This window comes from Tachypleus tridentatus, chromosome 1, assembly GCF_004210375.1.
Source record: "Tachypleus tridentatus isolate NWPU-2018 chromosome 1, ASM421037v1, whole genome shotgun sequence".
Classification (NCBI taxonomy): domain Eukaryota; kingdom Metazoa; phylum Arthropoda; class Merostomata; order Xiphosura; family Limulidae; genus Tachypleus; species Tachypleus tridentatus.
In genome coordinates, this window is record NC_134825.1 from 34461816 (window position 1) to 34489200 (window position 27385).

General features: G+C 31.4%; 1 protein-coding gene across 4 annotated transcripts in view; it reads right to left on the reverse strand.

Moving 5' to 3' along the window:
- Positions 1 to 27177, reverse strand: part of LOC143245847 (disks large homolog 1-like) — a 119624-nt gene extending 92447 nt beyond the window's left edge. For 2 of the 4 annotated variants that reach the window (XM_076492113.1, XM_076492105.1), the window contains exons 1-7: positions 18413 to 18457; positions 14099 to 14146; positions 13626 to 13750; positions 11966 to 12096; positions 4794 to 4997; positions 3390 to 3579; positions 1727 to 1814 (exon numbers count right to left, since the gene is read on the reverse strand). In XM_076492113.1, coding sequence (XP_076348228.1) covers positions 1727 to 1814; positions 3390 to 3579; positions 4794 to 4997; positions 11966 to 12096; positions 13626 to 13638 — 626 coding nt within the window. In that variant the 5' untranslated portion in view covers positions 13639 to 13750; positions 14099 to 14146; positions 18413 to 18457. Of the gene's footprint in view, positions 1 to 1726; positions 1815 to 3389; positions 3580 to 4793; positions 4998 to 11965; positions 12097 to 13625; positions 13751 to 14098; positions 14147 to 18412; positions 18458 to 27145 lie in introns of those variants that run through there. The other 2 variants (XR_013025700.1, XM_076492119.1) reach the window with 2 other exon arrangements.
- Between the last annotated feature and the right edge of the window lie 208 nt (positions 27178 to 27385).

Here is a 27385-nt window from a genome sequence, read left to right on the forward strand (position 1 = left end):
AGATACAGACATTTTACCAGGAACGTTTATAGATTTCAAACATTACAAACCGTTTAACTTCAGTGAATTAACTTCGGACGCTGGTATTTTTAAGAGGACAATACGTATCTTCGTCTGTGAAAAACTCATGTGTGAGCAGATGGAGATACCTTACCCATTAAGTGAACCGTACCGATATTAACATAGAATTAATTCGTTCATCGTGAACCGTTAACTGTTCATAAAAATTCATTTCCAGAAAAAAATAGATGACTCAGTATTGTTTGTAAGTTTGTAAAACTTTTGTATATAAATCATTACTTGTAATAATCGTTATTATGAATTATGTTGTTATTTGTATGTTAAAATGTACTGTTGTTAAGGAAGAACATTGTATCAATCTTGTTGGAAAATATCATAAATTTGATATTCCACTAACTTCTAAATTGAAATTAAAACTTCCAGCTATTTGAAACCGTAATAGGTAACGTACATAAAATAACAGACCAGTGACTCGTCAAGGAATAAATTATAATAGGTAACGATATAATAAAACATAATGGCAATAATTTAGCATATCTTTTCATTTCTTGATTGCTAAACATAAAATATTAGCTTTCTGATGTTTAGACCCAATCAGTTATAGCAGGGTGGAACATGAAATCAAGATATAACTTGAAAACTTAGTCTGTGTTATTCAAGTTTCCTGATATTTGAGAGAAATCAATCGTGTATCCATAACGCAACATGTACCAAAAATGTATTACATGAAACAAAGTTAAAACGTACAGTAAAGGGCAAACGAACAAACACCAGTGATAAAACCAACAGAATTTTTATTCTTTAAGCAAAGTGTAAGTTTGGACTTTCTCGTCAATTCTTATATTTATTGTTAAATTCTCACTGCTGTGACAGGATAAGCAGATTAAAAAGAAAATGTTATCAAATATCGTAGACAAAAGCACGAGTAATAATGTTTCTACTGTTAAGACAGACCAAGGTACTAATGCAGTTTCCTATAACCTTGTTTCTTTGTCTTCAAGGGTAACAAATCTCAAACACACACAGCTATCTGTATCACTCCTCAAATGGGTACAACTTAACTACAGAATGGCACAACACATAAATAGGTCAAAGTAAGCATTACCTAACTACATGGAATAATTGTTTAAAAATTAGCTCTTCCCGTACATCTTGCAAAGAATAAAGTGAATATAAATAGCAAAGTAAAACGAGCATATGAAAGTGGCCGAATGAAAATTTTTCTTGGTGTGAAGTTCAATTAACCTGCCAGCTTCTGTGTGCATATAACCAAACTTCTATGCTCTGGTAAGAGAGCAGATTTAAGACAAGATATTTGCACAATATTAAGATAAATAATAATAAAGATACCATACTGTTAAGACTAAGATCTTAATGTAGGAAATATAGGGTATTTAAATTACATATGTCGTATTTCATACAACATTTTCATATCCAAAGAAGCTTTGAGCTAAGTTTAACATTTATTTACTGACATCGCACTTTAAGATCAATCAGAACTTAAATGTCTTTTCCTATTCCTCCATTCACCAGTCACACACGAAGAAATTCATAAAAGAACGAAGTTTAAGACTGATAAACTGTGTATTTAGTTACACCTGCACGAATATCTAATAGATATACCTAAATAACGATATATTTATTCAATTTTACTTCATCCAACTGTCACATTACTCCTAAAGAAAATAGTAATATGTAAGCTAACCTTGTTGGGGGGTCTCCTTCACTTAGCCCTTTGAATGTTTTTTTGTCTGCTGTCATTTCACTGTAAAGTTCTGTGACAGGAATATTTACTGTGAGAAAAAAACGAATTAAAAGTATAAATCACTCTAAGTTTCAAAAATCTATACTGCACAAGTTGGGAGTATCAAGAGATAATATGTCCATATTACTTCATTCTACGAGTATCTATGACATTTGTTACAGATAAATGTTTGAGACTAATAACAGAAACTGATTATCCTTCCTAAATACAAGGGTATAAGTTCTCAGTAATATTAAGTTTATAAATTGAAGTGGACACTTTAGCTGAAATTAAAGAAGTTGCAGATAATTTATCCATATTCTTCACAATTATATAATAAAGTATTTAGTGGTAAGTCATACATATATCATCTAGCTGGTGAAAGAAAAAAATCCTTTACGGAGAATTCTAAAGTAAGAAATATGAAATTAAATTTATTTATATTATAAAGACTTATAAAATCATTTAAATAATCATCATATTACAATTTCAGAAAATAACACTGATAAAGAGGTTAAAAACATTTTATGTTGAAACATTAATTAATGATAGTTCAGTTACAGAATTTAGTTTGAGAAAAAAATATAATCCAAAGAGTTTATCCAAGTTTAATACTAACAAAAAGAAATGAAGTCAAGTAAACACCTACCTTATTAGCTAAAAGTAGAATAAAGTTAAAACTGTCAGATTAAGGTGTTTATTATTGAAAGAATTAACTTTAACAGTGTTTATTTATTTATCATAAAGGTTAAAAAATGCTTGTCAAAGTATTTAAGCAAGAAGAAATCTAAGGTTGCCTTAGGAGAAATATAAAATGAATAATATGCTACTCAACATAACTAAAATATGTTATGTGAACTGTTTTTATTAATATGTTCAGATAGATGTACATTAATTATAATCTACATATTCTGCTCATATGAATATAATAGGGCCAGGTGGGTTAAGGCGTTTGACTCGTAGTCTGAGGGTTGCAGGTTCGAATCCCCATCGCACCAAACACGTGGGGCGTTATAATATTACGGTCAATCCCACTATTCGTTGGAAAAAGCGTAGCCCAAGAGTTAGCGGTGAGTGGTGATGACTAGCTACCTTCCCTCTAGTCTTACACTGCTAAATTAGGGACGGCTAGCGCAGATAGCCCTCCAGTAGCTTTGCTCGGAATTAAAAGAAACAAAGAAATAAATATAATATTAAACTTAAATTAAAGTGTATATGCACAGATTATACATACATCTTCTACATAAGATATTCAGGTTACAAATGACTTATGTATACTTTATTAAAATGATTATATGTGAAAGCATTACCAGATGTATTTAAAATGTTTAGATATGCCTTAGTGAATCAAATTGCTATAGTCAGTGGAGTTCAGGTTCATAAAAATTAAGGATAGGTATTAAGAAACAGAAGAATTTAAGGTTAATGATATAAAAGATTTCTGACACATAATGAATATCAAAACAGTCTACTTTGGAATTTGAGAAGAAAAATGGTTAATTGCATAATATAGAATTAAATAGAATCTCAAGAGACTTTGATTAAAGTTAGTTCAGTAACAGTTTTAAAATTTTAATTTATTGTCAATTTTTTATAACTGTACTTAAGTAAACTACCAACTTACATGAGTTTGTAGTAACTATTCCAATATTTTCTAGAGATGGTTGGGTTGGAAGAGGAAGTGATAGTGAGTGATTCATATGAATAGGTAAAGGTCGTCCTTTTCTCACTGTGAGGACCACGTGATCGGAAGTAGCTTTCAATATAGCCACAGCTTGTTCATGAGTAACATTCTCTAAATTTTTATCATTGACCTGCAAATCAACAATCAGTAACATTGTAACTGTTAAGTCAAATTACAATTTTCAAGCACAAATGAAGTCCTAATTTATATATTCAATAGTTCAACTACATACACATTTTGTATGGCATATTACCTTATTTAAATGTGATTTATTACAAACAAAATATTTTTCCTATTGCTGACCAAGAAAGTACCATTATTTATAACAATGTATTCTTTAGTATTCTGATTCAATTTAAATTATATATGCACATGAACAAAACAAGCTCAACATAAAATAATTAAATCGAAGACGTTGCATAAATTAAACATATTTTCAGGGTACAGACTATAATGTGGGACATAAAATGAACCCTAGGTTTTGGAGGTGACTGAAAAAGTAGGACCCATATTGCAGTGGGGATTCACCATCTATCAGTCTTAACCTCCATTCACCAATTTTGCATGAATAAATTAATAAAAGAATGCAATTCTTTCGTTCATATAAATATCATTTATCACAGGTTTGGATTTCATGTTTTTAACACAGTTCTTTCTTTTGATTTTATTTTGCTTCATTGCTTAAGTATTAATTTTCTATATGTATATACATATATATTTATATGTGTGTGTTCAGCTTCTCACATCAAGTTTATAACAATAAAAATAGTGTTTCTTACACAAGTGATTTAATGTACAAATGATAGTTTTAGTTACTATCAACATCTTATGTATTAATAAAAAAATGGATATGATTAGTGGGTGTCAGTGACTGAAGTAAAGATTTGTAAAAATTAGGTATACTTCATTAGTCTCGTGGTTTCACAATGTTAATTGATCGAATCTGCAATTTTCCAAACTACAACGTTCAAAAGTAAACATTATTAGCCATATATCATGAGACTAAAAGTTAAGATATTTCATTTATGTTATTGAAAATATATTTATTTACATGACAAATCGTTATAGTGAAAAAACGTGCTGGTTTTCGACTAGAAATTCATTTGAAATTTCGTATAAACAATTTGAAGTAACACATCAATTCTTAAAAACTAGGATCTTTTTTTGCTATGTGAAACCTGGAAAAATGATATTATGTCAAGGGGTAGAAACTCCATTTGTAAATGATATGCAAATCGAAAAAGCAGAGATACATCTAACTACAACAAGTGAAAATCTTAAATTTATAAATGTTATGTTACACATAGCAGAAGCAAAGACCCAAACCAATTCAATAGTACTTACAGCAATTAATTTATCTCCTACATTCAGTGTGCCATCTAGATGAGCTGCTTCTCCAACTACAATTTTAGTAATGTAAATTCCATTGTCTCCTGGTACATGCTGGTTACCTATTCCCCCTGCAATACTAAATCCAAGACCCTTGTTTCCTTTAACTAGTTCTATTGTTAAGACACGACTATGATGATATTTCTTTCGCTTTAAAATCTGAAATTTATAGGATGTACAATTAATAGCATATTCATATATATATATATGCAAGATAAATACTCAATAAATAAGCGGTAAACGTGCACACTTTTCTATATACTGATTGTTTCAAGATAGAAATTACAACATGTTTATAGTTAGCTTCACATCATGATGCAATGAAAGCACAAAAAGATGAGAGATTATTGCTTTATTTCAAGAAAAAATATATATTATTGGGAAAACATTTTGTTTTAAGCTTACCTAAATTATAGCTGGAACTTGGTCTGTATCTGAAGCTTTGGTAAGATTACAATATTTTACATTGTATCTCAGAATGGCTGGTGTGAGTATTAACACTTTTATTGATAAGCAGAGAACAACGTTTCGATCTCCCTAGGTCATCTTTAAGTTCAGAAGATGATGTAGGAAGGTCAAAACGTTGTTCTCTCCTTATCAGTTCTGAGATATATTTTTATTTCAAGTGGGTTTCTCGTCATCAAGAATATTTCACGTTGTACCTGAATTGGTTGTAAGTGAATGATGCACAAAGTATTGTTGAATATCTCCGAAGGTGTGAATCTTAAATTAATAATATTATTAAACGTTATGTTTATTTAAATAGTTTGTGAATGTAGTTTGAGCTGTTAAAAAGTGCCTTAGTATACAATATAACGAGAACTAGTGCGTTAATCATTTAGCTCAGTTGATAGTGCACTTTCCTGGTACAAGAGGCATTAAGTTTAGATTAAACAGAGGAAAAAATAAATAAACTACAATATTTTGTATTATAACTAGTTACACTGTGATGCGAATGTGAACAGACTTTTGCCAAATATTCAGTTAACTCAGCTGTGACTCATACAAGGACAGTGTTACTGTGATCTGAAGTCTACTTGATTGATTCCTGTCAACATGGGTTATGAATGGATTTCATTTAAAGTTAACAGTCAGGTACATTGTATGAACAATTTCACCATTTACAATGACATTGACCAACGTTAAAGATACATTAGGAATGAAATCATGCTCAAAGCACTATTATTAAGTATCAAAATGCTGGCAAGAAAGCAAGAGATAGGTTACTATGGTTGTATGAATCAGTGTTTACACATTGACTGGTCATAACAAAGCAGTTAGTATTAGTGAGTGACAAGGCAATGACTATATAATGTAGAGCTATCCTAAAATAATTCCGTATTTAGGAACCTTGTGCAACTACATTATAATTTCCCAGTGGCAGTGGGGTTATGACTTGGCTACGTGGTCAGTGGGTCAGGTATCCAGCACAACTGTAATACCACAGACTTTATGGCAAAGAGGCCAGTTTTGTGCAGTGTTGAAGAATACCAAAAGTATGAATTATGATAAAGGTTAGTAAAGTTAAGTGAGTTTATTCACTAGCTTTACCACTTAATCTATGTATGATCCAAAGCAAAAAAAGAGATCTATATAGCAGTGTAGTGAACACAGAAGACGTAAAACTTGTCCTGTGGACAACTACAGAGTCACAACTAAAACATGGCTGAACTGTCCAAGTCAAATGGGAGAAACTTCCAGCTTTTATCTGACTCCTTACAGCGAATGTGAGACAGTTGTCCATCAGGCGTGGCAAGTATCTCAGAGAGAAATCATAATATAATCATCAATGCCTGGATACATAGTCTGAAAAGTGGAACCACAGATCATCTAAAATATGTATAGCTCACTGAGGCATGAAAATATAACCCAAGCGGAATGATTTTACAGAGATTTTAGGCTTTGCAGAATACTGCAAAGATAGTTTCTCATGTCAAATATGGCTAATGGAAGTTCAAATGATTCAATGTGTGAGTTCTTGATAGAAGAAACAAAAGATATCCCTGCAGAGAATCAAGACCAAATGATATACATAATTGTTCATGTATTTATCTGGTTCCTAAAACGCTGAAGAGAGTATTTACAGGATATTCATAGATCTTGTACAGGCCTAACTTTGTTTACTCTGTTTGTATGAAATAATATTAAATCAGGTTATTGTGAGATTTAGTCTCAATAACGTATATTGCAGAATTATCCAGTTACAGCTACAGGTCCAGATGCAAAACTTGCTGGGAGCAAATATTAATGCAAATGGATTTGGATATAAAAACCAAAACCCATTTGCATTAGCTACTTTCACGTTTCATTAAGGGTAGTTTAAAGTTGCTTCTCAATTCATTTCCTGTTTGAGTATTGACAGAAGTTCTGAAAATTACAGCATTTAGGCAGTTTCCAATTAATGGAGGATGTTGTTGTTTTTTGTAATGGCATTAACTCCAATACAAACAATGTAGCACTTAAACCCATGAAGGACTTTTCCTTAAAAGTTATGGATACTATTAAGAACAAGTATCTCATAAAATACAAATTTTCATATGGTATGACATACCTTGTTCTAGGTAAAAGATAATGAAGACTAGATGTTTACAATTAAAAACAACTTTACTGACAGATGTTCTGTGTCTTATTTAATAATTCATGGTGTACCTTTGTTTACAAAAACTACAGTCAGTATTGAAAAGGGGGTTATCTAATTTTAGGAGTTAAACACAGTAAGAAGGTTGCTATTAAAAGCAATTGGTTTATAATCATCAGGAAACTCATGCTATCTTTCTCAAACTTTGGAGGAGAAATGACAATAGCTTGTTGTCACAGTTTAATTAAAACATGCTTGATTCACATGCAGTAGAAAAGAAAAAAAAAGCACATGCTAGTGTAATAAGTGTCATATCTGTTCCGATGGATGTACTGCAAGACTAGTACAGTGTGATTGAAGTACAGCCTACATAAATTCCTGTTATAATTCGCAAAACCATTAGAGTGATAAGTGGGGGGAATGTTTTGAATTCATATCTTAATATCTAGGAAATCAGAATAACAAATGAAGAACTAAAATGTTAAGAAAACATTCTCCCCAGTAAAACAACCACTATCAGACTGTAAGAACGACACAGAAAAATGACGATATGTATACTTGCCACTCACCTTCCAGATTTTCTCAAAAATATCTTTGAATTTGTAAAAGAAGAGTTACTAGTAATGATATTAATCGCGAGTCCCTCTAACTGCATGCTGTTTGATTTGTTGGGCTTCAGTTCTCATGACATATCACTTGTAAGTTATTGGTTCCTGCCACTCATTCTAAAATTTATTGCTGCCATTTTCATACACCTTCAAACAATTTTTTTAAAAAGGAGAGACAAGGAGAAAGAAAAATCAATCATACTAAAAGCGTAATGCTTAACTCATGGTATGGAATTATACCATTATGCCAAAGTTCAAGAATATAATATTGTGATCCAAAAGTAGAGATATTCTAAATACTTAACTCTTATATATTTATTAAAATAAGTTCAGAGCAGGAAGTATCATGGAAGTCCCCTAAGGTGAGTGGCCTGGTATGGCCGGGTGGCTAAGGCACTTGACTCGTAATCCAAGGGTCGCGAGTTAGAGTCCCCGTCACACCAAACATGCTCGCCCTTTCAGCCGTGGGGGCATTATAATGTGACGTTCAATCCCACTATTCATTTGTAAAAGAGTAGCCCAAGAGTTGGGTGGTGATGACTAGCTGCCTTCTCTCTAGTCTTACATTGCAAAATTAGAAATGGCTAACGCAGATAGCCCTCGTGTAGCTTTTCGCAAAATTCAAACAAATCTTTAAGATGAGAAGTAGAGATACCAGCTGATATATGACATCATATGAAAAAATCTGTCTAATTAGCGCCTCTCAAGATGACATATATACAGAACAGAATAATATCACAAGAAATGCAGCATATATAGCAAACGACTCCATTATAATATTTTATAACAATGAATGTATAGCATGTGATAGGTGATAAACACGAATGTGCCAACACGAACATGCCCATTACAGATATTATACATTACTACCATAGAAAACTTCTGAATCAATAAAGTATTGATACTGTGTAGGAATGTATTTTGTAGTGAAATATATTTAGGTTGGTAAAATAAGGCGTCCTTGATCTATTCAAAAGTAAAATATGATAGTTCCAATTACTAAAAGTTGTTATAACATCCACAGGCCAAGTCCTAAAAGTGAGAGACTATCTATTTTCATCCAAATTTTCCGTAAAAGAAAATTAACAGGCAGAACTGAAATGGTGATAGATATACTCTTGTCAGAAGACAGAGTTTCAGAAGCTGTCAAGGTGAACATGCATGGCAAAAACGATTAAGGTAGTAGTTACTCAGATGAGTGTTTGAATTTCAATGAAAGTGATGGAACACACAGCTAAACCATAACTACGACTCAGTATAACTATTAGTGTTACAAATGTATGTGTGCCTCAGTTTAAGATTGTTTTTGGAATTTTGCACAAAGCTACTCGAGGGATATCTGTGCTAGCCGTCCCTAATTTAGCAGTGTAAGACTAGAGGGAAGGCAGCTAGTCATCACCACCCACCGACAACACTTGGGCTACTCTTTTACCAACGAATAGTGGGATTGACCGTAACATTATAACGCCCCCACGGCTGGGAGGGCGAGCATGTTTGGCGCGACGCGGGCGTGAACCCCGGATTACGAGTCGTATGCCTTACGCGCTAGGCCATGCCAGGCCTCTCAGTTTAAGTGACATTATTCAGTATGTTGGTGTAATAAACCTCATTTTCACCCTTCCCCTTAGAAATGGTGATGAATAAGAAATTGCAAGCTATTATAATTAGCAAATAATAACTTGACATTACAATCACTGTTGACATGATCACCACCAGCTCAGTGAGCAGATATAAAGGATCTATGACACGATATTTGGGAATGTCCAAAACATGAGCAATTTAGATATCTATGCAAATTTTAGTAGATTATCGCACAGGACAGTTCAAATGTTCTTCCTTGCACAAGCAAGCGAACAGGATGAAAAAGTAAAAATGAATACCATAATTGGCTGGTATGTCTACACATGGTCAGAAATATGTTTACCAAATGTAACACATCAGGCTTGTAACTCAGAAAGATCTTTCTCCTCTATTATAACAAAAATACAAACTTAGCAGTTTGTTTTTTTTGGATTAATGTAAAGTGGTGTGGTTCATAAATCAAATGGAAATACTTACAAAAAACTTTGATTGTCTCTTGACATTAATTAGCTGCTGGGTTGAAAAGGGAGTTTTTTTACAGAAGCTGTAAAGATATATATATATCCTCTTTTATATAAGACAGAGGCAGAAAGAACTGTGATTTACTGCATTTTCAAACGTGTTCAAGTATAGTACAACGTAACGCCTAGCTGCATACATCTTGATTATTCTAAGCGACACATACGTAAACACATATATAAATGGTAAACAATAAAATACAATTCACAACAATTTGTACAAGTATCTGTGTCATGCCTTAAGGTGTAATTCCTCCCCCCCTTCATGAGCACACAGTTAAAGTGATTCAAACTTCTATCCATTTTCTTATGTACTTAAGTAGAAAATTAGCACGTGTTGAGGATCTTTTAAAATCCAGTTTATCAGCCTGATTATTTTATAAAGATTATTAGAATGCATCTGACTGAAGGTATATTCTATCCTATTCATAGAAAAGTGAAATTAATAGCTCTTTCAGTTGTGACAATGTTTTTACTAAAATGTGGTGTTATATTTAGAAATGTTGCTCACCTTGAGACAGTGTGCTCAAAACAAATTATCCAACAATTTATTCTTCACTACCAAAAACTTGATTTCAGTCAATATGTACAAGTTATTTTCATGAGCATCTCTAATATTATTTACAGTTGTGTCTTGTTCAATATCCTTCTTCTGTGGAAGTATATATTGTAACAGATTTACTATTATACATTTATTTTAATACCTACGTTTGTTTAAGCTTTATGAATATGACAAATATTGTTGGATGTGCGTTGCACAAGTACCATCTGTTCTCTAAATTTTTATATTTTCGAAAGTAAAAATCAACAATATATATTTTACGAAAACACTAGAGTATCTTTGAATATTGTTGATCATTTGAGAATCTCGCCTAAATGGTATAAAAGCTAGGCGAGAAACAATGACAGAATACTGTTTGGTCGCTACAGCCAGTACACTACAAGCCTCAAAAGTTATAATCGTAATTAATGCTTATTAGTCCGAAAACTACAGTATTTGACCAGGAACGTTTATAGATTTTGAACATTAAAAACTGTTAAACTTCAGTGAATTAAGTTCGGACGTTAATATTTATACGAGGACATTTAATAATTTCGTCGGTAAAAAGTGAACATATAAGCGGCGTGAGACCAGCCAGACTAGCTAGCGCAAAGTGCAACAATATCAATTCAGAATTAATTTGCTTATCATGGACCTGGACTGTCGATAAGATATTTGGTTCGAGACTAAATAGAAAACTAATTATAGTTTTCACGTTTGTAAAACTTTTGTATATATAAACCAATATTTTTAATAACTGTTTGTGATAATATATTTATTATAAACTGTATGATTTTTATCTTAAAGTAAATATTTCTGTCAGAAAGAAAATTGTGTTTATCAATCTCGTTGGCAGATATAACAAATTTGATACATATCGATATTCAATTAACTTATAAATTTAAATTTCCAGCTATTTGAAATTGTAATATGTAACATACGTAACATGATAAATCGGAAGCTCCTATAATATGATTGGTGCAATCACAGACTATCTTAAAATTGTAATTACTCATAACGATGTTATATCTGTTTTATTCCATATGAGATTCCCTGAAGTGAATACATGTGTTTTCACTAAACTGTAGAATATGTGAAATAACAGACATAAATGTTTGTTATTTTTACGAAGAACAATGGAAATTGCTAATATTTTGGCAAAATGTTAACATTTTCTCTTGATCTTTACATTGCTTTAAATTATGTTCTTCAACAATTTTGAATTTCAGTAATTAGAACTGTTGTTTAAATAGGACTCTTTTTATCATTATTAAATCAGTCTTAAAAAAGGTACCACATACCAAATGTACAGTATTCCTTGCTCGTTTTAATGCATTCACAGCTACAGAATGGGGCACATCAACCAAGTCCACACTATTTACTCTTAATATGATGTCATCCACCCTGAAACATGGTAGTGTGTGAGCAGTTACTGAAATGAACCACACAGTTCATATCATTGTTCATCACCAGTGACACTTATCAATAACAAAATTATTTTGTACGTTTAAAATTCTACTGTTTCAAATACATGTTTCTTTGTACATTGAAGAATCATATACAGATGTAAGTTATACACAGTTAGCATAAACAGCATTTATTTTTTAGCAAAATTAGATATCTTTTATTAGGAAAATACTTTTTACTATAATTGTGAAATTCAATTAATTTTTCTTCCACAGAGAAATAAATCGCGCCAAACATGCTCGCCCTCCCAGCCATGGGGGCGTTATAAGGTACGGTCAATCCCACTATTCGTTGGTAAAAGAGTAGCCCAAGAGTTGGCGGTGGGTGGTGATGACTAGCTGCCTTCCCTCTAGTCTTACACTACTAAATTAGAGACGGCTAGCACAGATAGCCCTCGAGTAGCTTTGTGCGAAATTCCAAAAAAAAAACAACAACAACAGAGAAATAAAAGAAAAACAACAAATACACCAACTTTGAGCTTTGTGGTATCAAAACTATTCTAACATGAGACAATCATACACTTATGTAGTAAATCTTAAAAATTATTTTATTTTTCTAACTGTTTTTGTAACTTAATTTACTTTTAAAATATGGTGTAAACAAAAGGTGTTGCGACACTAGAAGAAAAGTATAAAATAGTGTTTGCTTTAAAAATAACCAAATGGTTTAATTAAATTTATACCTACAGATTAAGCCTATTTTTAAAAAATCTCACACCTAAATACACTTGTATTCTAGGATAATTTTGAATACAGCTGGTATCATCATGTATTGCAACATAGACTTTATAGTTTTTCTAAAAATAGCAAATCTATAACTGGTAGATAGCTTGCTGCAGTATTTAGATTAAACTATAAGAGGTTTTGAATTCATAAGAAAATATAATCAGAATTTTTTTCATATTTATTTAAAAATAATAAAGTACAAGGTTATGAACGAGTAATTGTTTCAATGTTATTTTAACAGTTTATATATATTTGTACTTTTCTTATAAGAAGTATTTCTGTTGAATATAATTTCTTAATAAGAGGTAAAATGCATCAAACAAAATAATTGTAAAATTATAAAACAAACAAAATTATAAACGAAGCAAAACCGTTTCTTAATAGACTAGTTGCAAAAACTGTATTGACATTGACTCAACAATAATTAACTTGCAGTTGAGAATAACAAAGCTATCGAGTAATATAGGTGTTTTTATGACAGAAAATTTTCAACTCAAAATAAGGTGGACTAAAGGTCGACAGAAAGTTCTTTGGAACGGAAATGCTCACGATCACCTGGAACTTGATTAATGAGAAACTTGTATATTTTAATTATTTCAGAAGTGTTTAAGCATTAGCCACAATAACATTTTTCAAGCTTAATACTGAATTTAAATAATCTTGTCTTTAAATGTACCTGTTATAAGCTGCTAAGTAAGACTTGAAAAATATAATATAAACTATTAAACATTGCTGTTCATAAACCTTTATAAAAAGGAGAAGCATTTACCGTAATCTTCCATCTACAGCTGCTGCACCTCCAGTGATCAGTTTAGTGATGTAGATACCTGTATTATTGTCAACATGTGGGTTATCAACCCCTCCGGCAATAGTAAACCCTAGCCCTTCTTCTCCCTGGGAAAAATTACCCATGGAAACACATTTTAGTTCGATTTTCATACACAAAAAAAAAATAGTATTTCTGTAGTATAGACTGTGAGACGTTAAAAAGGTAACATTTATCTAAATATAGACCAAATTTTTATGTGTTTTTATAACAAATAAGAAAAACATTTTGTCTGTTTTTAAATTATGTAATTAAACATATATAGAAAAAAAAGAAAACATCTAACTAGGATTATTTCAATTACTGACAATTTGATTTTTTTTTTTCTGTTAGTAGAACGTTATTCATCTTCACATAAAATTCATATAAATAGTAATAACCATAAAATTACTCATTACCAAAGGGAAACAACTTACTTTTTCTAACGTTATTTCTTCATATACCCAGTCCTCTTCTTCTTTTGTCTACACATAACAAAAATAATTCCATTCGAAATATTTTTAAAACAAATCATTAAGTGCTTTACAAAAATATGTTTTACTTTAAAATTAGAAGCTGCTAACTTGCTATTTAGTAACTGTTTTCTAATAAATTCTGTTTTCTGTTGAAAAATTAATAATTGAATAAAACATTTTTTGTGTGGCACGTTTCTTATCAAATACTGGCCCGAACCGTTAATGTCTTAGAAGACGTTAATTTATTGCAATTAATGATACATTTTGATAGATGTACACTTTACATGATGGACACAGTTGTCAACTAAAATTAGGTCACCATCGAGAGTTTATCGTAAACCTGAGCACATTTTTAATTGTTTTCTAGAGGAAATTGTTTGCATATAAATACAACAAATAATCATACAAATTGCTAATCCATTTTTTTTTGCAGATGAACAATTTGAAAGGCTAAGTAGGATTGAACAGTTGCTGAATAAGAAAACCTGAGTTAAATTGTAGGATATATTCAGTAATATATTTACAAAGATTAATCACAAGAAAATATTGGTAAAATAGCATCAGTCAACTTTAAAAATAAATAATTTCTAATTGGTAGCAATTATAATAATTATTCAAATAATTTATATGTTGATTTTTCCTTTAAATATTTAATAGGCTTGTATTTTCATTGCTTGAAACTTATATTGATGAGAACTGTAAGCAATAATATATATACGTGTATACGACAGTTTCATTTAAAGTAAATATGAGAGTTAGGATCGAAATTGTTAAATTCTGTATTTTAGAAGCAATAATTTACCGCATGTTTGCTTACATAACCAATTAAACGGGAAAGTTGTGAAAGTAAAAGTGAAGTTAGACTGCGTGGGAGTTTATCCATAATGGATAATTTCTAATGTGACTTTCACAGATCGTATTGTATTAACAGAAATACAAGAGAATAACTTGTCTTGTTAAAGGGTGTTCTAAAATTAAGAAATTTAATATGTCTGTATGGACGAAAAGGAGACAATTATATATAGCTCTGAATACAACCATGGTAAACAATAGTTATCGTGACGATTTTTAAGTGAGTATCACAGCCTTGTATTGTAATAAAATAGAATAGAAGAATAATTTATATTGTTATTTGGGTTATAAAGTAACTGAACTTGCCTTTACGAATTTTTAATATTAAAGATAATTATTTAAACATTTGGAGTGTGTTACTTACTGTGTAATATAAGTGAATTTATCAATGACTGTATCGTGATGACAGAGTAGATAATAATAATTCGTATTGTAATTTGGTGCTAAAGTAACTGAACCCGTCTGTCTGGACTCTTGGTAAAAGGAGACAATTATTTAAGGTTCTGAGTAGTACAACTGTGGCGATTAACTGTATAACAAACATTTGTATATATGTTTCACTTGTTATGATGATATTTTTTAAAAAACAAATGAATTGTTTGCTCTCTGTTTATTCTTGAAATTTATCTCCAACAAATCACAGACACCTACTGTAAAGAATTCTTCTTACACATACGTAAAAACATGACAAGCAGCAAGAAAACAACAACATATAAGTTTCTACATAATGTAGATCTTCATAAAACTCTTGTTATCATTTAATTACAAACCAACAGCATTTTACTAAATAGATTTTGCTTTTTGATATTTTTGATATTGTTGCTGTTGTTTTGTTAGTGCAAATAGTGTCATCTGTCAATCGTGGGGAAATGAACTCCGGTTTTTATAAATCTATAAACTTACTGCTGACCCTCTTGGAGACTGTTCTTTTTAAGATAAGCGTGAATCAGCATGTATTCGGTTTCTTCATAAAAAGTCCTGTGTTATTTATGTTCGAATAAATGTTTCTTGCAACGTTTTTATTCTATTCTAATCTTTAACAAAAGTTATGAAAACTCTTTTTGTGAGAATTTTTGTTAGCTATTTATTATATTCATTAATAACACAGGATTCACAGTTGACGTAATCATTAAGATTGTTCAGTTAAGGAGAGAATTTATAGCTGTTCCATTTCTTTGTTTTTTAGGAAGCAAATAATTAAAAATGTCCAATGAGATTAATCAATATTTCAATTAATACGTTTTGAGTTCTATTCATTAACAATATTCATGAAGAGTAGCGAAACTTGGAGTATTTATATAAATCTAATAATTTCTAAGGCTACATAAAAAAGCAGTTTTGACTATTAAAAACTTGTATATATCAATAACAAAGTTGTTTTCTACTGCCTTAAAATGTATAAAAAAGAAAGGTATATTTGTCAGTATTTCATGTTTTACTCTTGGTTAGCTCATTGGTAAGTCTGAGCGTTTATGATGCTAATAATTTAGGTTTAATACCTGTGATTAGCAGAGCACTAACAGCCCATTGTGTAGCTTTGCACTTAATAGCAAAGAAATAAATAAATTTCGTTTTTGAAACTAGAAAAGTAACACTACATTGAAAATACAGATTCACAACAATATCTATTCTTTCCTTTATGCAAAGATGTTTAAAACAGGTCTTGTACAAAAGCATATGGAAACGCTAAAATTTGACTCTATCTTCCTTATTTTAAAAATCACTGTTTTCATCAAGAATTTATTATAACATAAATCTTATTTCTGGATTTTCTAACTCATATGCTTTTTCCTACTTAGGTGTGAGAAAAACAAAAAAAATCATAAAACTACAATTACATTAATGACTTAAAGACTGAGAAAGAATTTAGAAAATTAATTATGCACTTCATAAATAATAACAAAAATCACTCTGGTTTAAATGAATTTGTTTCATATTGCAATTTTAATAAATAATTACTTTAATGCTTTTAAATTTAAATTGGTCACAACATCCAGTTTCTGAACTTAAATCTTAATATTTGTCTAATACTCTCAGATAGATTGGAATATAAATGAAGTAACAGGGGAGATAGGTTATTCTATCTTGAAAATGTTCTTATTATTTTTAACATGCTAGAACAAAATATCAGCTATCATCAGGTTTCTTAACTGTGCAAATAAATATTTATACTTTTTAATTTAAGTCGTTATCTATTGCATGTTTAAAACTTTGTCTTATTTTATTTTATTAAATATTAAAAATCGATTCAGCAACCATTGATAACCGTATTAATATATCAATAAACATAAAAGTGCTTAGTATGTATGGACGTGTTGAGAAAACAAATTGTTGTGACATTCAATCTATTTACTCCATAATGCCAACAAATAACTGCTAAAATTGGATTATAGCCTGATATGAACACCTAATTGCTTTTATCGAATGTTTCACAGATTGTATAACAGCAACAATATTATGTTCTTCTACAACGTATTTTTGTGGGGAAGTAATAACAAGAAAAACTACTGTTTAGCAATTAGTTCATTTTATAAGTATATATCATTTTCATGTTTCAAAAATAACTATTTCATTTCTGGTCACTAGATGGAAGCACAAATTGCTCTTATATATAGTGACTGTTTGTGGCAAGTATTCTGAGTGCTTACACCGCCTTGGAGAAACCATTCCAGCTTCATTGGTCTTTAGTGTAATCCAAAATTAGATAAACGGACAGAACTGACATTATAATAACAATACATATTACCATTTAAATATAAAAGAAATGTTCACTTATCAACCTACTTTAAAGAATTTTTCTTTTTAAATAAACACGGAATAAGTAATAGTGATAAAAATAAGTTTGATGTAGGAGTGATAAAGCTGGAAAGTACAGAAACAAGGTAGGGATAGGGCGAAACACAACACCGTACAAAAATCCGTACACAAGTAGCCATCAAATACTGAGTCAATCTGACAAATTTGTGGTTATTAATATAGCACTATTCAGTATGAATAGTTTTTTTCAAACCTGAATTTATGTAACTGACAGGAATTCAACATTTAGTTGCAGATTAAAGTTATTATTGGAAAGATTTGGCTTTTTATGTAGTGATTTTTGTACGAGTATATATAGTCATCGCCATTTTGGAATTGCCATGTCTGTATGATAATTAATTTTTTGCATTTTTATTGCTTTTGAAATATTTAACAGAACATACCTGTGAGAAAATGAAATCTTTAGGTATTTGTTTTCATTTGATGTAAAATCTGACATCATATCTTAATCATCATCTTGTAATAACGTTAATTATTTTAAAATATTTCAAAATAGTATCATAATAACTTATTTTCTAAAAAAGTTTGTTTTCAACAATCACTTTATTTTAAGATTTGAAGAAAACATGTAAAATCTTAAAAAACAAAATCTTGATTGTAACTTACAAAGACTTCCTCACAATTTCCTCCTTCTAATAAAGGTGTTTGTGCCTACAGGGAAAGTGTAATTAGTGTGACAACTGATTAGTTAAACAGTAATGTCATAACTCTTACTATCACAAAATATCTTGATCAAAAAAGATATAGATTTAGTAATTGGTTCAAGGACATTTTATTATCACACAGTTTTATTCTTAAGTAGATAAGCGCATATTTTATTAATAAAATACACTTGGTTATTGTACACATTATTAAAATATATTTTATGGTATTTTGCAAAAACAACATAAAGTCTTGGCTAAAATACAAAATCAAATGTCAAGCGGTCACTAAATTTATCGTAAAGAGAAGTATGTTTTGAAAACAAGTAACACATCAACAACTTTTGTGTACGATTACAATAATACTTTAACAACCTATAATTTTGCAATTTATGCAAACACTTTAACAGATAGGCAGATAGAATGTTATACTTAAAGAGCTTAATTAATTAAAATAGAAAGATTAAATCTGTATCCAGAAATATTTCAGTAATAAACACGTCCATAATATTTTATGCAACACTATTAACACAATCACAACAAACATGAAGGTCTACGTTTCGTTCAGTCGTTTAGTAATATTAGCAAAAGCATTAATTTACTGATGAACAACATTTAACAATAGATTGAATAGAACTTATTTTGTAACATATAAATTAATACTTTTTCGTAAACAATAATATTACATTCTATTACTAGATGACAGCACCATCATTTTAAGAATATAATGCTGTTTTCATTTTTTTTAAGAAAAGGTATACCAGAGGTTATTTGTACTGCGGCCTACAACGAATATCGAAATCTGATTTTTAGTATTATGTGTCTTTTGACTTATCGCTACGCCACTGAGGGCAAATACAAAGCTAAATACAATCATATATTTATAAACCAAATTATACGTAATACTTTAATAAGTACAGTCTACAAAAATAAAAGTATTACAACGTTGCTGAAAAAAACATTGTTGAAATAAACTATTTGTACTTTGCCCATCGATGTTATCGATTCTAATTTTAGAGTAATTATTCCACATACTTATCGCTGTGCCTACGGGTGGCATTTTATACAATTACACTGGATGAAGATTTATAAAGAAATTATTTTTTTATTTGTTATAAAATTAAAACTGTGTTATGAATAATGAAAAGAAACATGTGTTCAACTTATGAGATCACACGGAATTTAGCAAAACATATATTATTGGACTGTATTTCTTCTTTTAAAACTGATTGGAATTCCTTTTCATCAAAAGTATTATTTGTAACCTTAAATATTCGTGCAAAAATTTTACTTTTCCGTCAAAACTTCAAAACCGTAATTTGAATATATTTAGATTATAGAATGAACGAGTTATTACACATTTAACGTTAATTATGCATTCAGTGGAAGCCTAAACAAATTTAGCGACCTAGTGGTATGATTAGGGACTTAATGAACTAAAATCAAAGGTTCGATTACCCTCAATAGATAAAGCGTAAAGTGCCCATTGTGTAGCTTTGTACTCAAAACAAACAAGAAAGTAAAGTAGTTGTACATTTCCGTTCTATAAAACAGTTTCACAAAATGAACCACTTAGGAGAAGAGAAACTACATTCTCTGACTATTCTTAGTTATCTTTCAAAACCTAAATTTTTCGGGACTTGATAGACCTTAAACCAAAATTCTTACCACGACTGTATATGTGTTGAAGCACTTAACTTGCAACTTGAGGGTAGCTGGTTCGAATCGCATCACCATACATACTCATCCTTTTAGTTATGAGGGTGCTATAATGTAACGATTAATCCCGTTACTAGTTGGTAAAGAGTAGCCCAAGAATGGATGATATTGATTAGTTGCCTTCATGTGGTCCATTACTTCAAAATTAGGGATAGGTAGCCCTCGAATAGTTTTATCCAAAACTCAATAAACAAACAAGAATATCAAGTACATTTATTTATATCAAACACCTACAACCAGATAAAATGTTTTCCCAAAATTTACAATACCATAAAAACTAAATTACTGTTTTAATGTATAAAATGCAAAGGTTAATGCTTGCAAGTCACAAATAACTGTAATTAAATATATAACTGTTTTAGATTGCGGCGTCCTTTGGTAAGGAGCAGAGAATATATTTTACGATAAAAATCGAATATTTGCTTTGCTTGTTTTAGCACAAAGCTACGTAATAGGCTATCTGTGCTTTCTCCACCGTAGTGATTTAAACTCTAAATTTAATCTATAAATTTATCACTGACTTACAGGAAAGTAATTAGATCTGTTCGCACCTTTTGGATAAGATACTCAGCTTTTACTGTTTGGAACTATATCTAAGACATTTCCAAATAATTACAGTTGGACGTCGAGTAGTCTTTGCATATAATTTTAAAAATAAACAACGTTTTTTGAAAATTATCAAACAAAGGTTATTAAGATGTCGGTTTTTAAGCAGAAATTTTATGATACCAGAATGATTGACTTCGAATGACACAAAATATTTCTATTTATCTGCCATTTGCTCTCCACTGACTACGGCCCTGCGCACAATGACCCTGACCACGAACAACAAACATTGAAAACAATATATGTCGATTCGAATAAACATACTTAAACAGGACAGAAATGATTATACCTGTCCCTGCAAAATCATTTTAGCACAGAAACATGTATTTCTTTCACAGCAAGTGTGTGAAAACTATTACGGTTACACCTGTGCAGAACAGTTTATTAGAGAACGAATAAATTAAAGCACAGTCGCTGAAGTCGAAACTCTGTTAAGTTGTTTTATATAACACATTCGTTGCTAAGCAACAAGTCTCGTGGGCGATCCACAATATACCTATAAGTTCGTCTTATATTCAAAGCAAAACTAACTAACAACAAGTCGAAAGTACGTTCAAAGTGAAAGTATCCACAGTTGAAAGTCTGATCTGTATTGAGTTATAGTACATAAAACACGTGTTGCTATGCGACGAGTATGGTAGATGCTTCTTTCAGGTTATTAGGCTAATAGTATGTTTACTATAAACCTATTTAGCATAAAAGTATTACCTATATACTTTTGTTGCTAAACAACATGACATAAAAGCCATCGTTGAAACGCATTTTTATCAAAACGCACCGGCTTTTCTATATATTGGAAATTGTTATTTAAGGAACCACTTCTTTTCTGTTAGCTTACCCCATTAAAAAAGATGCGCAGGGTCCGTTTAGTATAGGTAGAAAAGTTCCTTCCTATTGGAGCTATGCCAATAACACGTACAGAAAAACGCACGCGCACACGCACACACGTGCATGTCTGTTTGTCTATGATATCTATTTGTAATATAAGGAACCATTTCTTTTCTATGAAGTTTCTCGCTGTCTTGCCTCGTTAAATAGATGCGTACACTCACGTGTATAAGATAAGTAATAATACTCAGGTGTTCACTCCCAGGGTCCGCTGAGAGTGGGTGCAAAATTTTATGTATATTGATTTTTTTTTCTCTTCGAGTTAAGACAATCACATAATCTTTTTACGTGGTTTACCTACTTTGCCTCATAAAAGTCATTATCGGAACACATTGTTACTAACACGCACTGGCTTTTCTATATATTAGAAGTTCTTATGTAAGGAAATACTTCTTTCATGTTGTGTTTCGCTAGTTTGTTTCATTAAAAAATATGAGCAAGCGTACGCATGTGGATAAGATAAGTAATAATACCCAGGTGTACAACCTCAGGATCCACTTAGTATGAGTGAGAAATTTCAGATTTCTAGGTTATTTTCTCTATCGCACACACAAATACGACCTTTTATTATCACTGATAAATAAATTTTGGGCAGTTTTTGCTTGAAATTTCTCGCAAATATATAATGATAGCAATATCTTTTCTACAGTATTACGTGAAACAATTTTACTTTCTTGGCTAAAGTATTTTCGACGAATAAAAATCAATTTCACACCTCATCATAATAAGTAACGTGACTTACACCTTCATAAAATATTAAACATAGATTATGTTCCTACACTTATTAAAGCCAACCCTAAACAAACATAAACTAATTAATGTTGGAAATCTGGATGAAAAACAAAAAGTTTCCATTAGTAACTAATTAACTGATAAAACATAAAATTCTTCTACGGTTCATTGAATTTTCTATTTCATGATGACCTACAGGGGTGGATAAAAAGTAACACCCTTTAATATGTTTTTATTTTTCATATTTATTACATAACAAAAAATATGCAACCATATACGTTTTTAGATTTCTTCAAATATGATCTCAAATGCTAATTTTAACATTGATCTAAATACCTGATCTTTTCACCATTGTAATTACATATTTTAACAGAAAGTGTTCTGCACTCGCTGTAGTGTTTTGGATCTTATTCCAATCCTACAAATTATGATCAAACAAGTTTCTATACAGCTGTGTAGTCGTTAAAAGATATCTTAGAAATAAAGAAATGACATTATATAATAGCCAAGTCAATCACCTGATATCAATCCCATTCAAAATTTATGGGCTGAATTAATCCGATTAAGGAAAGATCGCAAGCCAAACACAGAAAATGAACTTTTTGAAGTAATCAAAGAAGGTTTGTTTATTTTTGTTTTTGAATTTCGCACAAAGCTACTCAAGGGCTATCTGTGCTAGCCGTCCCTAATTTAGCAGTGTAAGACTAGAGGGAAGGCAGCTAGTCATCACCGCCTACCGCCAACTCTTGGGCTACTCTTTTACCAACGAATAGTTGGATTGACCGTCACATTATAACGCCCCCACGGCTGAAAGGGTGAAACTGGTTGGTGTTATTTTGAGTTTCATTTTTACCTTTGGTTATTGTTTGATAATTTTGTAGGCTAAATTGAATAAGAGAATCTAAGAAACTACAGCGAGTGTATAACACATTTTATGAGAATATGTAACTAAAATCATGAAAACGTAGGTATTTATGAAAGCCAGTGTTAAAATTAGGATTTGGAATCATATTTGAATAGATCTCATCGAATATGTTCTAAAAACTGATAGTGCTATATATTTTTCTGTTATCTCATTAAAGATATAACAAATTAACAACATTTTCACGTTATTGCTCCTTTTTGTCTATCCCCTGAATGTTCTCAAAACTCCTGGATTACACCTGAATGCAAATTACGAGCATCGCCGGTCTGGCATGACCAGGTGGTTAGGGCGCTCGAGTGGTAATCTGAGGGTCGTGGGTTCAAACCCCCCGTCACACTAAACGTGCTTATCTTTCGCCCGTGCGAGCGTTATAAATTTACGGTCAATTTCACCATTCATTGGTAAAAGAGTAGCCCAATAGATAGCGGTGGGTGGTGATGACTAACTGCCATGCCTCTTATTTTCATTGTTAAATTAGGGACGGCGACCGCAGATAGCCCTCGCGCAGCCCTACGCGAAATGCAAAAAACAAACAAACAACAGGAGTATCAAAGTTGAATTTCCAATTTTAATTGTTTATCTCTGCTAATCAAGAGTATTTTGCAGCACACCAGGTGTTGTGCTGAATCAACTCATATATCTAGGTATTCATTGCTGTTCCCTGCTAAATTATACAATTGGCTATCTGCCCTCTGTCCGTCGCGAGCATTGAAACTTCGTTTTGAGCATTATAAGTCCTCAAACGTACGACTGAGCCACCGGAGGGGGATTATATTTAGTTTAACATGTTTCGAAAGAAACAATGTTGATTTACTAAAATTATGTTATTTAAAATAAAGACTTTACATTTAACACTCGAATGAAATAGAAGAAAATAAAGAAATGGGAGAAACAATATTTGATTAATGATTAAAACAAATCTCAGGATAAAATGATTGAAACAAATCTTAGGATAAAACGATTAAAACAAATCTTAAGATAAAATGTTTAAAACAATCTTAGGATAAAATGTTTAAAACAAATCTTAGGATAAAATGATTAAAACAAATCTTAAGATAATTCCGACAGAATTTTTCGAATAGCAGACGAGAAGTACGAATTTTGCTCTTACATAGTTTGATGCTAACAATTATTGGTGTTTGAATACATGACTTGTCTTTTTGAATCTATGTAAGATATAGAACGAATGTACACAACATTCTACAGAAGGGGATTTCAGTGTTCTTTGCAAAGACGAAATAAAACGAAATCGCAAATGAAGTAGATCTGTGGTAATTCTTATCTGTGAAAAGAACACTCATATCCAAAAATTGATTGCGATGAAATTTGGAGTGTCTCCAGGGACCATTAACGGGATAACAACACACACACAAAAATCAACAGAAGTCGCTCAATGATCAAAAGCCTAAAGTGCACAAGTTCCAGCCACACCTCTAAATCTATTATGTTGCCACGTAACAGAATGAGAGGTTTTATTACAATTATATCAATTACGTTCGACTTCACTCATATCTATCAAGCCTTTACTCCGGTACAATGTAACTTCAAAGAACTTTGGTGTCTTCATTCTGGTAGAGTGTAGTCTTGAAAGCCAACAGAGTATAACTTTTGTGAAAATTTGTGTCTTAAGACTGACTTTGCTGCCCTTCCAAGAAGCTTGTTACAAAGAACAGAGTGACATCTGGAATATCGTTCTTATAAAAACAAATGCATGAGTATAATTTAATGACCATATTATGTGCTTTCAGGTTTGAAGTGAGGCGTGTAAGGTGAAACGGTAATATATTTCATTTACACACTGTTCGGTTCACTTTCACTTGTAATAAGCTTATTGCATATATCACATGAGTTATCAATTACACTCTCCAAGTTCAACGTGGAGTCAACCAATGTCTGTAAAAAAGTTGTAACTTATAGTTTAAAACGTAATGTTGATAAATACGAAAGCATCTACACAATAAATGGTCTTAATTGATGTCCAATCAAGAAGTAAAGTTGTGTTGAAAGGAAATCTAGAAAAGACATTAGACTAACGTCTTCAGAGATTTACCAACTCGTGCAGACATAATAAACAGACATTAAAGTAATGTTTTCAGCTGTCATCTATTAAAATAACCGATTACGAATATTCACGTGCATTTAAATGCATACTGTACATTTCCAAAACACTTCAGTAAGCTAACAACTTTTAAAATCAAACCTTTAACACTTTGTAAGTGGTGAAAATATAGTTAGCTACATACATTTTGTTTATCAATTTGTGTTAAAGACTTATCTGAAAATTGTTTTTTTGTTTTGAATTTCGCGCAAAGCTACACGAGGGCTATCTGCGCTAGCCGTCCCTAATTTTGCAGTGTAAGACTAGAGGGAAGGCAGCTAGTCATCACCACCCATTGCCAACTCTTGGGCTACTCTTTTACCAACGAATAGTTGGATTGACCGTCACATTATAACGCCCCCACGGCTGAAAGGGTGAGCATGTATGGGACGATCGGGATTCGAACTCGCGACCCTCAGATTACGAGTCAAACGCCTTAACACACTTGGCCATGCCGGCCCCATCTGAAAATTATAAATTAAACACGCTAGCACAGAATCTTAATAGTAAGTAAAAGATCGGTTTGATTTTTACACTTTGTAATGGATTTACCGTTGTAAATTTATTTTAGTGACTACGCTTGTTTCTGTGTAGTTTTCTTTTCTTGCATGTGATGTATATTGTCGACTATGCATTGCGCAAGTCCCGTCTGTTTCCTAAATTTATAAAACGTTCGTGTGCGTAAGAATTAATAATGTACAAAATGTGTGTCGCGAACTTTGGTGAAAGTTCTGGAGTCTCGCGTGGTTTATATAAAAAGCAGCCAGCCGAAAGAAAGAAAAATAATATTATTGGTCAGCCTCAGTCAGTGTGCTATAGGCGTCGAAAGCTTTAATTGTGATTAACATTTATTAATCGGAAAACTGCAGAATTGAACCAGGAATGCTATCGATTTCTCACATTAAAAACCAAACAATGATTCACTGAACGGTTTGTAATGTTCGAAATCTATAACATTTCCACACAGGGAAATCTGTCCTTAATTTAGTAGTGTAAGATTAGAGAGAAGGCAGCTAGTCATCACTACCCACAGCCGCCAACTCTTAGGCTACTCTTTTACGAATCAATAGTGGGACTGACCCTCACTTATAATGTCCCCCGGCTGATAAAGTGAACATGTTTTGTGTGATGGGGATTCGAACCTGCGACCCTCACATAACGAGTTGAGCGCCCTAACCACCTGACCATGTCGGACCTTCAGTGAATTACTTTGGACGTTAAAATATCTACGAGGATATTCAATATCATCGCTAGGAGGCTTCACCTTGTAAATGCCAATCAATAAACGACAGCTAGCTAGCTTAAGCGTCATGTGAGAATAACAACTCGGAACAAATTTGTTCGCCGAAGACCTAGCGTCGATAAAACATTTAGTTTGACACTGAATATAATACTCAATATTGTCTGTAAGTTTGTAAAACTATTGTATGCAAACCATTATTTGTAATAACTATTTGTAGTAACCGTTATTATAAATTGTATTGTTTTTATGTTTGTATATTAAAATATATTTGTGTTAAATAGGGAATGCAAATAACATAAGTTTAATATATATATATATATATATATGTATAAACATTTAATTAACTATTAATTAACATTCCGATTATCTGAAGTAGTGGTATGTAACATGATAAATCAAAGACTAATCCGAAATAAAATAATAATAATACGTAACAATATGAATTAATAACAAGATATACATAGACACACACATATTAATGTCTTACCTGATCATTATCTTGGGCATAGTAACTATCAGTACTCTGAAAAAAAAAGTTGAAAGTAAAGTTAGAATCAGAACAATGATTTGTAATTGAACAAAGGTTCAAACACTTCTGGAAGTTATTTTTCATGTACCAGAAAAAACTCCATACGCTCCATTGACATAAAGCTCTTGCATACTGTAAAGTCATGAAAAATCATGAACGAGCGTAATACATATACTTAGGAAACCTTCCACCATATGT